Source organism: Apteryx mantelli, chromosome 3, assembly GCF_036417845.1.
Source record: "Apteryx mantelli isolate bAptMan1 chromosome 3, bAptMan1.hap1, whole genome shotgun sequence".
In the NCBI taxonomy this organism is placed as follows: Eukaryota; Metazoa; Chordata; class Aves; order Apterygiformes; family Apterygidae; genus Apteryx; species Apteryx mantelli.
Window position 1 is genome coordinate 39,245,702 of NC_089980.1, and position 15,379 is coordinate 39,261,080.

The window sequence follows — 15,379 nt, forward strand, 5'->3', positions numbered from 1 at the left end:
TTCCTAACTACTTTTTGTGATCTACACAAAAAACATTCTCTTCTTTTAGCCAAAGGTCACATACTAAAACTGCCATGGTGTTCATGTATTTGGGCGCTTAACATAGACATCTTAATTAGATCTTGCAACATCAGAATTTAATTTTAAAACCTCATAATAATGACATGCGCTCACATATGTCTTTGTGTGCACACACCACACACATGCATATACATATTTTGGTGGTCAATATTCACTGTGCAAAAATAGTTTGTTTTGCAAATGCTGAACATAAGCAACAACGTAAAAACAGCTCTTCATGATGCAGAGGTATCAAACAGCCCCAATTGTAAATCTGGATGACATTTCACTTAGACTTTTTTTTAAGAACAAAGAAAATTATACTTTAATTATGGTCTGGAGCAAAATAACATTGAAAGCACAGTCAAGTAAAAGCACATGATTAGACACTTTCTGTTAATTTGCTCTTCTCAGTGGAAGTTACAATGAGCTAAGACACTGTATTCCAGTATTTTAAAATTATCTACATAGATTTATTGAAACTGGACACCTTACTAACATGTACTGCTTTGCTGTTTGCCTCACAAACAGTTAAGTGCTTCAAGTTTCACTGAATTTAACAGAATATCTGGCTATCTGAGCATTCAAAGACAGAGACCATTTGCCAGATAACTGTGTTAAATTCAGCATTCAAGTGATCATATCCAGTTGTAGAAGCATTTGCTGAAAGAAACGCCTTCTCCTAATATACAGTCAATGGTATTGTTGGAGAAATTTAAATGCAGGCACAAGAAAGGGAAATACTCCTGCTTGAAAAAGTTACATTGCAGAAGAATGCCTCAGAAGTTCTTTACATGATATATGGGGGCAAGGTAGAAGACAAAAATCAAAACTTTTCCAATATTTGTGGAACAAATAATTTTTCTCCACACTTTGTAAACCAAGAAATCCAAACACCACAGCAAGTGGCATGAAGAAAGTTGGCAGATAGAAGGAAGTTGAGAAAAGTGGCCTCAGTGAGAGGTAAAGTGATGATATCAAGTCCGGATCGTGGGAATGAAATGCTTTGCTGTTTTAAGAACAAGGGAGCATTTAGATTTGATAGTGAGGTGTGCTGTCTTGGCAAAGTTTAGAAAATTCACTAAATACTGAAAAACAATGATATGAAAACTAAACGAACAAACAAACCCCCAAAAACCAAAAAAATCCCCCCAAACCCCCAAGGAATATGAACATATGAATTCAAATCCTTCACTGTAAGAGAACTTCTGAAACATGCCTCTTTCTTGAAGAAAGGTGAGAAAGAGCATCAGATCAACATATACATTCCTGTCTCAAAAGGCTGAACAGGCTGCTGTCAGAAAAATCAGTATTTGCTATTTTAAAAATTGACAGTGCAAGTGGTTCAAAAATTTTCCCATTGCTTACCTCATTGCAGTGTTGTAGGACTCTGGATGAATACAAGTTTGGTCCAAAGGATTGGGCTGTTGTGAGGCACCTGGTGTCAGTTTGCTCTTCTTTTTACCCTGTTTCTTCTTGGTGACTTGTGCACCTGCTTTATTCAAAAGCACATGACTTTCAAGCTCAATTTTCTTGCTACTGTCAGAAATCAAAAATGGACATGTTATTCATACTGAACAAAATTATAGCACAGTGCCCACACACTAATGTTAAAGCAAAACACTTCCTGAAAATGAGAAAGTGATAGTGCTGGCAGTCAGTTTAAAATGCCTGGCTGCACAAACTACTGTTTAGTACCCAATCTAGCTAGCATCTTCTGTCTGTAAAATGGGGACAACTGCATTTACCTACTTCATAAATATCTTGTGAGGATATTTTCATTCTTAACTGAACTGTCAGTTCACAGACTGCATTATTATAAAAAGGACTACAGTTTGAAGAGTTTATAAACAAAATATTATAAGGTAAGCAAATTGTGTCTCAAGCACATGTACGGAACAAGGAAGTCTGACTGCTTAAATACCACAGGTTCTTAAATTACATTACTTTGACTTTCTACACTTCACTTTCTATACTGAAACTCAAAAGTCTGAAGAATTTTGCTCAAACATGGATGTGGTAAAAACATCCAAAATTTCAAATCAAAAAGACTTAGATCAAGAATTGTTTAGAACAGTAAAAAACTAAAGGTCAAATTTATCACTATTCCAGAATTTATAAACCATTCTTGCAAAGTATCTTAATAGAGCTTTCCTTAAATTTTGTGAATACATTTTTAGCTCTTAATAAGTTAGCTTCAGTTAGAGGTTGAGTTTGGCTTTTTTTTTTTCCTTCAATTGCCAATGAGAAGGCTCCAAAGTCACCAAGAGATCAATACTTCAACAAGAGTGATACAACAAAAGATATGAGAGAGAAAGAGATCTATCTTTGTGCGAGCAGCACGTTTACAACACGTGTGCTTTTTCCCTTAAAATCTCCCTCCAGTAAAAAAAATGCTCACAGCAAAGTAAAGGCATCAAATGACCCCTATCGGCAAAGGCTCTTTGCTCTCTTCTTTGTTTGTTTCTGTTTCCTAAATCACAACTGTTTCCTGCTTTTGCAGAACAAAACAAAAGGTACCACAAGTCTTGGAACTAGCACTCACACTTAGGGCTCTATCCATGCATGGAATGTGGACAGAAATGCAGACATATAAATTTCTCTTTCCATATTAATATTTTAAATAACCACTAAGTATTTGTTAACTTCCAAATACAAAGCACAAAAACTAATTCACATAGTACTCTATAGCCAACAACATGATTTGAGAGGACAAAAATGAAATCTTCCCAAGATTCATTTCAAAGTGTTTCTTTTTGCCCCCTTGGGCCACAAGAAATGTTGTGGAGGCAATGGCATTTGAGCTTTATTTTGGCCCCAAAATCTCAGGCTGTAGCAGATTTTTCAAGTTATACAGCGTTCTCAAGTTTTATGGTATCTAACTAACATCAGACGTGTGCCCAGCAAGGGCGGGGAGGGGAAGTGTTCTTAAACATTTCACCAGTGAATTTCTGGAAAAGAAAATGGTGCTGTGTTCTTAAACATTTCACCAGTGAACTTCTGGAACAAAAGAAAATGGTACGCTGTTCTTAAACATCTCACCAGTGAACTTTCGGGGGGAAAAAAAAAAAAGAGAGGAGTCAGCCTTCTCTTCCTGTGTTTGTGTTACAACATCCACTAAAACAGATCTGTACAACGTGAGACCTTTCTGTCATCTACAGCCTTGAAAGCAGTTTCTTTGGCCTTCTGGTGATTACAGTGTGCACCATTTGGCCTGCAGCATGTGCCTCCCTGCCAGATGGGCAACCGATCTGTATACCTTCCACCTGGGCGGTGAGCCAATCCTAATGTGCCTACCTCCTGCCTGGAAGTTACGCATGTGCTGTTTGGCCAGCAGCAACTGGGAATACAGCACTGCTTCTGCGTCTTGTGTTGGCTAAAAAATAGCATGTGCTTCCCAGGAAAATATTTTTTGAGACGAGTGAGCAGCAAAAGGGTGGGGATGGTGCTACCACTGTGTCCTTTCTTAGCTATTTATACTGGAAGGAGAAATGGGAAAGATGGGAGAAAAGATATTGCCCTAGAAAGTAGGGGACATTTAGCACTGGAGAGAAAGCATTTCAGATGAAGAGCAAAGCAGAAGGGATGGTTGCAAGAAGGAAAGGCTTGGGTACAGAAACAGGAAATAAGATAATAGGGAAAAGGAGGACGCAGCACTGACAAACGGGAGTTGGTAAAGGGACTCTTACTCATTTGGGATAGACTGCAGTCACATTGCGCTTACGAGGCACGGTAGTATAACACATAGACAGAGCTTAGCCCAGACAGTTTATCAGCCTTCTCTGTCCTGGTAACGGAATTGAAAGTCTCTGAAAATCCACACAAATTTACTACCATTATGTTCTGCAGAGTATCCATCTTCACCACATCAAAATGAATTTACAAATTACTAAACTATGCCTGAAACACACGTCTCTGAGGTTTTAATATCTCATAGATAACCACACTCTGCCACATGCCAAATTTCTTCTACTGGTTCAGTGGCAAACTATGTAATTAAATTACATACTTACAGAAGCCCTGACTTTGGGTACTGGGCTAATAAGCCACAATGATTCATAGAAACAGCTACATTCAACCACTGACTTGAGTAAGTTTACTCATTAAGATACTGTCTTTGGAGGCCAAAGGCCTAGGACTCCCCAAGTCCCAGGTCTGAATACAAAAGAGAAGGGGGAGAAATCTTCTCATACCCCTTTGGATAATTTTTTCAAGATAACTAATATCTCCATTACCTGCAGAAAGTCTTGATATATTCTTGATTGAATCTGATGAAGCCAGCACACTGTTGGAAGGATTTAGGACCCAGACCTTTAACTTCCTTGAGCTGTTCTCGATTTATAAACGGTCCATTCTTCTCTCGCCATTCAATTATATTTTTAGCCCTGTTAGCATTCAAACCTGCAATATGTCTGAGAGTAAAGTTTACAGAATGCATTTATTACCATTGAACAGTGATTAATACAAGCTCCTACCTATTACAAGGATATACATTACTGTAGAAAATCTGGTTTACAAAACCTCAAAAACTTAAAAATAGCTGAGAATTTTGCAAATAAACTCCCAGACCAAAAGCTATAATCTGAAAAAGGATCTCTTCTCTCAATTCTATGGAAGGAATCCACTAAAGTCAACAAAACTTGGTACTGCAATAAGGTACTGCACATATCTAACTGGTAAGCCAGGGATGTGTAATTTATGATCTGTGGGCTATTTTTGTAATGCCAATTCAATTTGTCATGTCTTATGGCCTGCCCCCAGCTGCCCTCTTCAGGAAATAATGTGGGAGGAGGGTTCAGGACAGATAAATTGTTCCTGTGAGAACAGCCCCCTCTCAGCTATTATCTTCCCAATGATACTGTAACACCTTGCCTCAATACAAAGGGCTGGCGTCTGCTATGCAGAAGGAGGGTGGCTGGGAGCAGCTTGCCTTCCTCACACAATTTAACAGATCCACACAGCTTGTTCCTTTTCTCTCAGCTGCTCTTGAGATAAAAGAGCAGCTGGGAACAGGCTGCATGAGTTGTTCTGAGGGCAACTCAGGTCTGGCAAGGAACTTACCTGTAAAGTGCAACTGCAGTAAGCCAAGTTCTTTCAGGAAGCAGTGGGTTTCCTGCACATTTTCTGTATGTACATACACTGAAAGTTGTACTCACGTGGAACAGGTTAATCACAGAGAGAGGGAGAGGGGCTGTGGTGGGCAGTTAGCCCTGGCACTAGAGAAGGAAACGTCACCCATCTGACTTTAAATACCAGATGCCACTGCTTTAAGTCAATGGCAGCAGAGACCTGTTTATAGAATGACACTGACTGATTCTAGAAAAAGAGCATCAGCAAACCTGGCAAGAATAGGCAAAATCAGGAATGAGAGGAGGAAAAAAAAAAAAAAAAGTCATTCTCATCCTCAAATAAAAGTTAAAAAAAATTATTCAAAGCTGCTGAAACACCAGAACTGTAACAGAGACACACACATTTAACCACAGACAAAATATTAATCATCATGAATGGAAGTTTTTCCAAAACTTGCTTAGAAAGGTTATGAAATCTAGCTTTTTTACCCTGACAAAGGAGCATGACACAGAGTTCACAGAGTTTTTCACTGATCTTCACAAGTCTTTCAAGTAGAATACTCAGTATCAGTAATGCAGGTGCTGTAATGTTATCAGCCCTTCCAAGCATAAGATGAGGCAACGAGCGTATTCAATGCCTCAGAAGGCATGAGCAGAGCCTTGCTCGTAGTATACTTTAGCTAGGGTGACAATTTTGTACACTATACCTCCGAGAACAATTTAGATCATATCGATACAGTACAGCAGAATCACACTGTTAAGGAGCAAATCAGTTTCAGAGCTTGAAACAGCACAAGCATATGAGCACCATATTATGGGAAGGTTAAATAGGCCAGACAAAGTATTTTGCCAACTTGTATTGGCACTTGTATTGGTTACAATACTTTTAGGCTTCTGGTTGGTGCAGTGTCACTCCACATGGCTGGGCAGTTCTGTGGAGACACAGCAGCACCCAAGCCTGGTGCCCCCTGCTGAACTGCACAGTGTACATGCACCCTTCAGAAAAGTGACAGTGCTCACACTGCACTTGCTCAGGTAGGTTTTTATTCATAGAATCTGCTACAGAATGAAACTGTCCTGTGAAATGCAGCTCAGACTCATTTATCAATAGGTGCTGTGCAACAAAGAATGCTTTTTTTTTCCTTTCTAACAGCTGATCTAAATCTGGAAGAAGGGAAAACAAAATAATTCAGGAGTCAGACTAAGAATTAGACACACAGAAAATATGGAAGAGAAAGCAAACAAAAATAACAGAAAGAGATATTCAAAGATATATGGAAAGAAGACATTTTCAGGGATGAAAATAAGTGGTTAAAAAAAAAGAAAAAAAAAGACAGAGCTAGTAAGAATACATACTTCTTAATTGTTATACCCATTATAATTGCCACTACCAAGATCATGGATGTTCTTTTTTTCCCTCTCCTACTAAAGAGGATGACAGCAAAACTTTGCTCTTTTAAGAGTCTGTTAAGTTAAATGATTCTGAATTCTACATATTCAGGAGAGAAACAGCTTAAATTCTAACCCAGAAAAATAAACTCCACGACATTTTCGAAGCAAATATGGCATAAGTAAATACTTCAGAAAAAAACTATAGAAAAAAGGGACATATTTTTCAGAAATTTTCCCTTAAATCTTTCCCTTTCTCCTTCCCTCACCAAATTTTTACAAACTGTTCCACTTATCAGTGCCCATAAAATTACCTGCTAAGAGACAGAACATACATTTGAAAATCCCTTTCTTACTGCAAAAATACAAATTAATTACATCATATTTTTCTAAATTGCAATGTTGTTTTATAATTTTTTAATATTTGTTTTTCTCTGAAGAATAGTTCCACCCTGGAGAACTATACATACCCTTAAAAATGACTCTTAATGATCCAATAAAATACTGTCTTAATGTGTCATTTTCATGTAATTGGAAGTTTAACACAAGAGCCATTTGCTCTAGCTGAGTTTTAGTCAGATGGCAGACTAAACAGAGACTCTGTGATCCAGAGCCATGTAATTACTGGAATAGGAAAATGTTTGACTCACCTTAACAGTATTTCTGAGCAGATGTTAATATCAACTCCTACAAAGCTGACACACTCTTCAACCACACTGTCCAGAGTTGCTTTGAGCAAAGTCTGTGACACATCATGCTGAGAAACAAAAATGGAGATATCAGGTTACTGAAATATTGGAATATACATAAATAAGAACTACAAACAATAGGAATGTTAACAAAATATGTGCTAGCACTTCTCAATACATGAAATAACAGAATACAAGTACCTTCTGTGAGGGTACCAGTTAAGAATATAAATTGCAGAAGGTATTTTGAAAAGATCTCCAGTAGCTCTTTGCAACACCTCTATCATGATGCAAATCCCTAGAATAAGTGACTCTTCATATAAGACTATGCTGTTTAATAACCATCTCCCTGCACCATGCAAAAACAAACACTACATTGCATAAATAATGCTTACTTAGAAGGAGTAATTCTTCTTTTCATCCACAATGTCTTTAATCTGACACAGTTACTTACCTATAATCTCAGTTTAAGTTATTAAAAGTAAATAATATTTTCAAAATAAAGTATTTAGAGAAAAGAAGATCTCAATACTGTTGCAATTGTACACACAAATCCTTGCAAAAACTGTTCACTTTACAAGCGTTACACTATAGTACAGTTATTATCTACTGAAAAAATAAACGAGATATTGCATAAGGGTGGACAATATATAGGGTACATAGTCCTGCAACAACAAAATGTTTCAGATTTTGAACAGATGTTTCTGGGAAGATTGGCAGGTCCTTGACTGATGCACCACTAATGGAAATTCTTCCAGTTTTTCCATTATTATTCATAGTGTTTCCCTTTACTTCCTCTAAAAGAAAATCAGTCACACTTGTCAAAGGTAAAAATTCTGAAGCTCTAAGATTTCTTTCCCTTCACAATGTAGGTATACTTCAATTCAAAACACGAAGCTCCCCACACAAGCTCACAAGTGCTTAGAAGTCTGACCTGGAGGGAGATGCCTCTCTAAATGCAAGAGCTAATGCAATCACTATGTTGGCTTAGCTTCAGGGCTCTTGTACGTCACTCATGTAAATCTGGGTTGATCTGTTGTGGTTTTGTGATGCATTCATTTAGGACATCAAGCTGGATTCAAGCCAAGACACTGAACATTTTATCCACTACTTTATCTTCTAAGCCATTCAGATCTTTTAAAGTTTTCATAATTAAATTTAACATGCCAACAACACCAACCTTCATCTACTCATATTTGTAGTTCATTGAATAGTGGTTAATATCTGAAATGATCCTAAATCTTATACCAATGTATATCATAGCTTGCTCATTTCAACTAATCCTAATGTGATATATTTTCATCGTGACATACATAATAAAGTAACTTAAAACTATCAAGTGCAACTTTCACCCATATTACTCCTCGCTACATGAAAGTCCATATGCAAAAAGCCATATATATACATAAATACTTGCATTTGCACACATTTTTGGCCTCACAAATACAAAGCTTACTAGTAATCTTTGCATATCAAACGTCAGTTTCTACTAACGTGTTGCTAGTATAACACATTAGTACAACAACGTGTAGAAACGATATCTTTTCTGAAAAAGAGGTATAAATAAAAAAACCACACCCTAAGAAAACTCTCTTGTTTATGTTTCTATTTTTCCGACTTACTGAAAATGCAGCTCCTCTTAGTAAGGATGTTCTCTATAGGTCCTCCCTCCACCATCAGCTGAGTGTTTACTAGAACTGGAGGCTTCCTAGTCACCCCCCCCACACACACACACAAATGCAAGGATGTATTTATCTAAAGGAGTACAGGAACCAGAATAAGATATGAAAAGTGTCCGGAAACAACACCCAAATTCTCTTCTTTGCCGAGCATAGCTGCCAAATGCTGTGATAGATTTTCCAAAATGAACAACAAATTAAAAATTAAATAAGGATATTTATTAAACAATCTTTTTTCTTAATGATGGGGGAAGGCAAAAGAAGGAAAAAAAAATGCAGGATATTCAAAACTTCCTCTGCTTTTGGGAAAGGCTACTGACTCCAAGGCACTTGGAGGATGATTATCATGTGTTTCAGCAATTACATTAACCAAGAACTGTAACAGTTGTTGACCACCTCTAAAGACTTTGGTCTAAAATAACTACTCAGAATATAAAGCAGGAAGTCTGCGGCAAAGACTGAGGTAGAATCCTGTTTCCCTAGGTTTCAGGCTCATTCCTTAGGAAGCAGATCATTCTTCAGAAGGAATAGCAGGCAGTCATGTGATTCAAGACCGAGACATTCATCTCTGTCTCTGCAATGCCTTACAGAACAGGCTGCAGCAAAGGTGGTAAGCACACCCATAGATTTGGCCTAATCTTCCTAAGCAGCTATTTGGATGCAAGAGTTCCAGTTCTGCTGAAAGTGAACTTATACAGCAATTTAGTCACTTATATCCCAAGTAAAACTGGGGAAGGATATATAAAATCACGATCAAAAGCAAGAAGCATCCTGAAATACCGGTAGAAGAAAGAAGACCTGTGCTCACAGCTCCTGAGCTTGAAAAGTGAAGTTAGCATATCTGAAGTTTTAAGTTTGTGGATGCAATAGTTTGTGTAAATTTGGGGTGACAGAATACACATAATTTGGAAAAAAAAAAGTAATATTCAACTGTTTATTTCTCTTGCCAGGAACACTTGCCCTTGACAAGGAACTCTCAGGTCTCTCAAAGAAGGTTTGCATCTTTTAATTTTACTGGTGCTTGACAGCAACCATTAAAAACAAGAAACAAAACAAGACATGCACAAGTTCTTCTTTAACACTCCAACACATAATAGTTGTACCACTTTGAACAGCCACCACAGCATGCATGTGAATGTATGGATGATGAAAAAGTGAAAAGGTAGATGTGATAGATCAAGATAAGCATAAGACAGCCTAGCTAAAACCATTCCTCAGCTACCCTTACCTTACAGAGGAAAAATACACTCAGATAGTGAATGATGTTAAATTACAAATGCCAGGAAACTTTACAGCCAGCAAATCTGCCTCCCAAGATGCAGCTTCCTTTCCAGCACAGCTTCCTTTCACTACAATGGAGAACTTTCTACGCCCCTCTCCACACTGATACAGAGCACACAGAAGTGTTATAAATTTACTTTCTAAATGTAGTTAACTAAAATGATCAGTTTATTATCCAAATATCTCTATAGAGACTTCCTACTGCTAACAGGTTACTCTTCAAAAAGGTTTGAAGTGAAGTGTATTTTCAAGTCTTCCAAAAATTTTTATCAGCGGTTTGATATTATATCCTTTTATGCACTATTTATCACTGCGGTGATGCCATCAAATTATTCAGATGCTACCAGCACGACACATGCTCCATGCCTTTCACTGGCTACAACAGGTCTGCAAAGACAGCGACCCCTCCCAGCTGTTGCTTGCAGTGCATCAGAATAAAAGCTGCACAAGATAAAGCCTGAGTCCAAAACACAAGACTACTTTCAAAGTACGCCTGTGCAGAACGGTATGCTGTACAGCCTCTGACAACCCCTCCACCCTTCAGTGGGGCAAAACCTTGTATCAGCTGACTCCCAGCAAATCCTTCTTAATTAAAGATTTGCATATACAATGCTAGGTCTGAACAAACCCTGCTGCATGAGGGTGTGTCCCCTAAAACTGTAAGTATACATTCTTTTATTTTCTATATATAATATTTATTTATTTATTAACTGTGAAGTCTTTACCTGTGGAACAAATACTGCAACCTCCTCCAACAACTCCCTTTAGAAAGACAGAAAATATCAACTCCCTCAACCAGCTGAAACATCCTTACCAAGAGCTTACTCTGAGTCAAGCACACAGCACAACAGGCACCCCAGACAGCTATGCTTAACAAGTAGGAACATGTCCTTTGGTGTGAGTTTCAAACATCAACTTATGTTTACCACCTGGATAAATCACTGAGGTCTTATTAAAAAGATACTCAAAAATCACTTTCATGAAAACATTCAATGCTAGACTAGTAGGTCTAAAAAGCAGAAGGTACCACTATAATAATCCAAAACAAACTCCTTGCATAACGATCTCTAAGCAAGGAAAAGCTTTATTGCTGCCAATCTATTTAAAGTAAGGCCAGCAGAAATAAGGGACTTGCCCCAAATTGCATAGTGTCAGGTGCCGAGTTGGGAACTTTCCTTTTTCCTCACTCTGAAGCAAACAAGGCCAGCCTGCTCCATGGATACACAAAATACGTGCTAGCACACATTTTGGAAGTACTTAGACAGTCAACTACTTGTTTTGCTTTTTCTGGTAGGACTACAGAAGGTAACCTTAGAAATATCAGGCACTGTAACCATATTTTAGTATTTGTTTTTTAAAGTATTGCCAAGTGAGCCAGGGAACAAGATTCATAAAATAAATTATTTGACTAATTGAGACTGCTAAAGTAAATAATTGTAGTTGACCAATAAATGAAATTCTAATATTGTATTTTCCTAATGTTTTATAGAGAATATCTCAAATGCAACTTATGTTCATAAACCTGGAAAAAAGTTAAGGACTGCCTGTTTTGATTGCTGGTCATGACTACCGCCTCAAATTAGTCTGTGGCCAATTTGTTAAAATTACCAGAAAAAAAACATTATATTGCATGTTTTAAATCACCATTCTGCAAATAGATACTAAAAGAGCAATATAACTTCATTTCATATACTTTATTTAGTAACAGCACTGAATGTTTAACTTAAAGGAATAACAAAAAAACCACATAAAACCTGACTATTATGCACAATAGATTGAAAGCAATTTTTCAGTTGCAAAAACCTGTTGATATATAAAAAAAGACAACAGTAATTCAAGCAGCCTCAGCTGGTTTCTAGAGGTACACCAGTACAGACCCTGTGAAAATACACATTATTAGCATCACAAACACATAAAGTCAAAGAACAACTGTACACGTGAAGCCCAGAGGCTCTCCTTAGCCAATGTGCAGGAGCCTAGATGGTGGACCAGGAACCTCACCTGACCAAACACACAAAACACCAGATTATCAGTGCTGGACTACAACAATCCCAACCTGCAGCTTGTACAAGGAAGAAAATTACAGTTCTAAACTCTCTACTTTTGACAGCCTAATACTAAAACGATACATATAGCTACAAAGTGTAATTTCAGAAAATATGGTATGATTGTGTGTCTCCGTGAAAGATATTCAAAAGTTTAAAATTCTACTGCAACACAAACATGTATAGCAATTTTTTTTAAATACATCTATTTTACATTCACAAACGTTAGTAGAAATCAGCAAGACCAGCCCATGCATTATTATTACTTTACAATGCCCAAGAGTCAAGCAAGGCACCTTACAACACAGCTGAAAAGAAATTATTTGTACCCTGAGGAGTTTACAAACTTAGTACAGACATGATCTAATGAGGTTGTTAACAAAATAGTAGGGAGGGGAAGAAAGAGATTTCTCAAGTCTGTGCAGCAAATTTCAGGCTCTGGCCTCAGTCCTGGAATAGCAATAGTGTAACAAGATCAACATTAATCCTAAACAAGATTGAGCTGCATGTCAGGCAGTAATCTGTTTTGTTTCTTGATCAAGTTATATACCTCACTTGTCCTTTGAATCCAAAAGTCAACCTCCAACGAGGTAAAGAGTAAATGCAATTTATTTTTTTCTGTCTTCAAGTAAGTCCTGAAACACTTCTAACAGCTCATTAAATGTTGTTTTGCTGGTACCTACCCTTAACTCCTGTGTCCATGAATTTTAATACTGGCACGTGAGACTAGCCAATACGCCCCTTGAAAAATTACTTTTTTCTTTTAAATAAATAAATAAATAAATAAATCTTGCAGCCTGAAAAACATTTACATAATGAGAGATTAGGTGGGACAACACATCCTAAGCAAAGTTCAAAATTGTATCATTTTACGGTAAGGTAATCCATGGAAACGTGTTTAGTTTTAAAATTTATAAAAGGGGAAAAAAGTTCTCTACTAGTGTTGTGGCCTACATACAATCAGTTGCGTTTCAAATGTTTCTGAAACCACAAAAGCAGAATGCATTCAGGACAAGAAGTCCTTAAGTACAGCAGGACTAACGTAGTACACAATAGTCTAATGATTAGCACCCTTTCATGTACAGAATTAGGAGAAAAAAAAAAAACGTAAAAACACACCTTACACGTGAGGTAGAAATGCTGGAAAGTTCACGCTGGGGGGTTTTAATCTGTAGCGTCCTCTGGAAAATCCCTTTCAGTTAGATTCTAAGAAAACAAGATTATCCCTCTGATGTTTGATAAAAGGAACTAACATTGAGAATTTCTTTTGAAGAATGTTTGTGGTTTCTCCAAATGGGGCTATGCTGTTATCTTATGTACTTAACTCTGACTCATTCCTTGTCTTTAAAAACACAAATTCTGTTTATTTTTTAACAAAATATTACTATCATTGAAATACCCCAAGAGAGACAAATGGATTAATATTTTCAAAGAATATGATAAAACGAAATCAGTCTGTCAGTTCTGACATTAAAAAAAGAAAACAAAAACACACTCTTATCACATAGATGCTTCAAGTTAGTTGCAAGTTGCTGGAATTCATCTTACATTTACTCATGCTTGTGTCCTAACAGAAGCAATAATACTGCTAAGCTTGTTACACGAATTCAGTCCAGTTACTAATATGTCTGATTCCCAAAGCTTTCTTTGCTGCAATATGACCAACTAGCAGCAACTGACATTTATATATAAAACTTCTTCCTCCTTCCAGAGCACCTATAACAGTGCTCTCCAACACATACTGTTACTGTACTATGGGGCAGCAATCTGCTCTGCAATCACAACCAACAGCTTGATTCCTGTAGAGTTCAGTGCAACAAGAATCCGCCACCTTTTCTTTTTCCATAAGCAGCGAAGGGTGCTATACCCAACTGCCAAATGGAAAGTCGACAATTCCATTCCACTCTAACACTGTATTTTGAGGATATTAAAGATCTACAGTTATAGGGAATACCCTGCAATATTACAGAAAGATAAAGTCAGGAAGATCAGGACTGGAGTTTTGTAGACCATATGGCTGAAAGGCAACAAATTCAACCAGGATTTTTCCACAAAATGCTGAAGGATAAGATAGCAAAGCAGATTATATTTCGATAGAGGGAGAAGAAATAGTACATTTTTAGAGGGACAAGACAGAAGTCACGAAGCCCTGATGAGTCTGGTCATATGTGGGACTTCTGTTTAGTCTCAAGGCAATGACGCTCCCACTGCAGTGAGTGAATAAGGAATAGCAACTACTGCACATGAAGCTCCTCCAAGGCCTCCCTCAGAAGAAAGCAAGTCCCCCAGGAGATGTAAGGAGCTTGGTAAAAGCTTATATAAATAAACAGACTCCTGCCGGCTCCACTGAAGACACATTCCTCTAACCCATCTCTAACAAAGAATGTGATACTTTAATGTTACTAAAAACAACAAAATGCAAATCCATTTATGAGTATTTTCTAGAAAGGAAAGGTTTGCACAGTCGATATATAGTCTGGTTTTATTGTATCCTAGATTTGACACTCACTGGCTTTCTCAGGCTTAGTATAAAAATATACTTAGCAACTATTGTACCAGACTATCAATATATTACTTTGGTCATATCAGCAATGCACTGAGAATATATTTAATACAATTACACATTCATGGCTTCATTAGAAAAAAATATATATACCAAACAATGTCATTCAGCAGTTTTTTGACCCCACACCAACAGAATTAATCATGATCTAAGTCAAGAGGAAAAAATATTTTTATTTAATGTGACAACAACTCCAGAAACCCTTGTTTAAATAATTTGACTTTTTCTCTCTCTCTCTCTTTTTTTTCCTTTTTGGTTAAAATATAGTTTCAAATCCTGCTGTCTAGTCCTCTACCTCTCTTCTGTTTGGCTCCTCCTTTGCTCTAATCAGGCACTCCTCCCCTCTTCATCCCCACACCTCATCCACTGTATAGCTCAAGGCAAAAATAAGTTAGGAATGAAATGAAATGAAATGCATGATTGTCTTGCACAGAACACACAGCCAAACTCAAATAAAGCAAGCTTATTTTCTCTGCTTGCTAGAAAGCATACTCTTCATTTTGATTGACATACAGCACCTCAAAGAAGTCATCCAGGGTAGTGTATATTGAATGACCCATGAAAGACTGAAAGCTGACAGAAAACTGGGAAACATTTGAAAAAA

General features: G+C 37.3%; 1 protein-coding gene across 5 annotated transcripts in view; it reads right to left on the reverse strand.

Annotated features, from left to right (window-relative positions):
- Positions 1 to 15,379, reverse strand: part of SRBD1 (S1 RNA binding domain 1) — a 144,468-nt gene that overhangs the window by 16,848 nt on the left and 112,241 nt on the right. For 4 of the 5 annotated variants that reach the window (XM_067293159.1, XM_067293157.1, XM_067293158.1 and 1 more), the window contains 3 exons: positions 7,169 to 7,275; positions 4,296 to 4,472; positions 1,429 to 1,599 (listed from right to left, as the gene is read on the reverse strand). In XM_067293159.1, coding sequence (XP_067149260.1) covers positions 1,429 to 1,599; positions 4,296 to 4,472; positions 7,169 to 7,275 — 455 coding nt within the window. The remainder of the gene's footprint in view (positions 1 to 1,428; positions 1,600 to 4,295; positions 4,473 to 7,168; positions 7,276 to 15,379) is intronic. The other variant, XM_067293160.1, reaches the window with a different exon arrangement.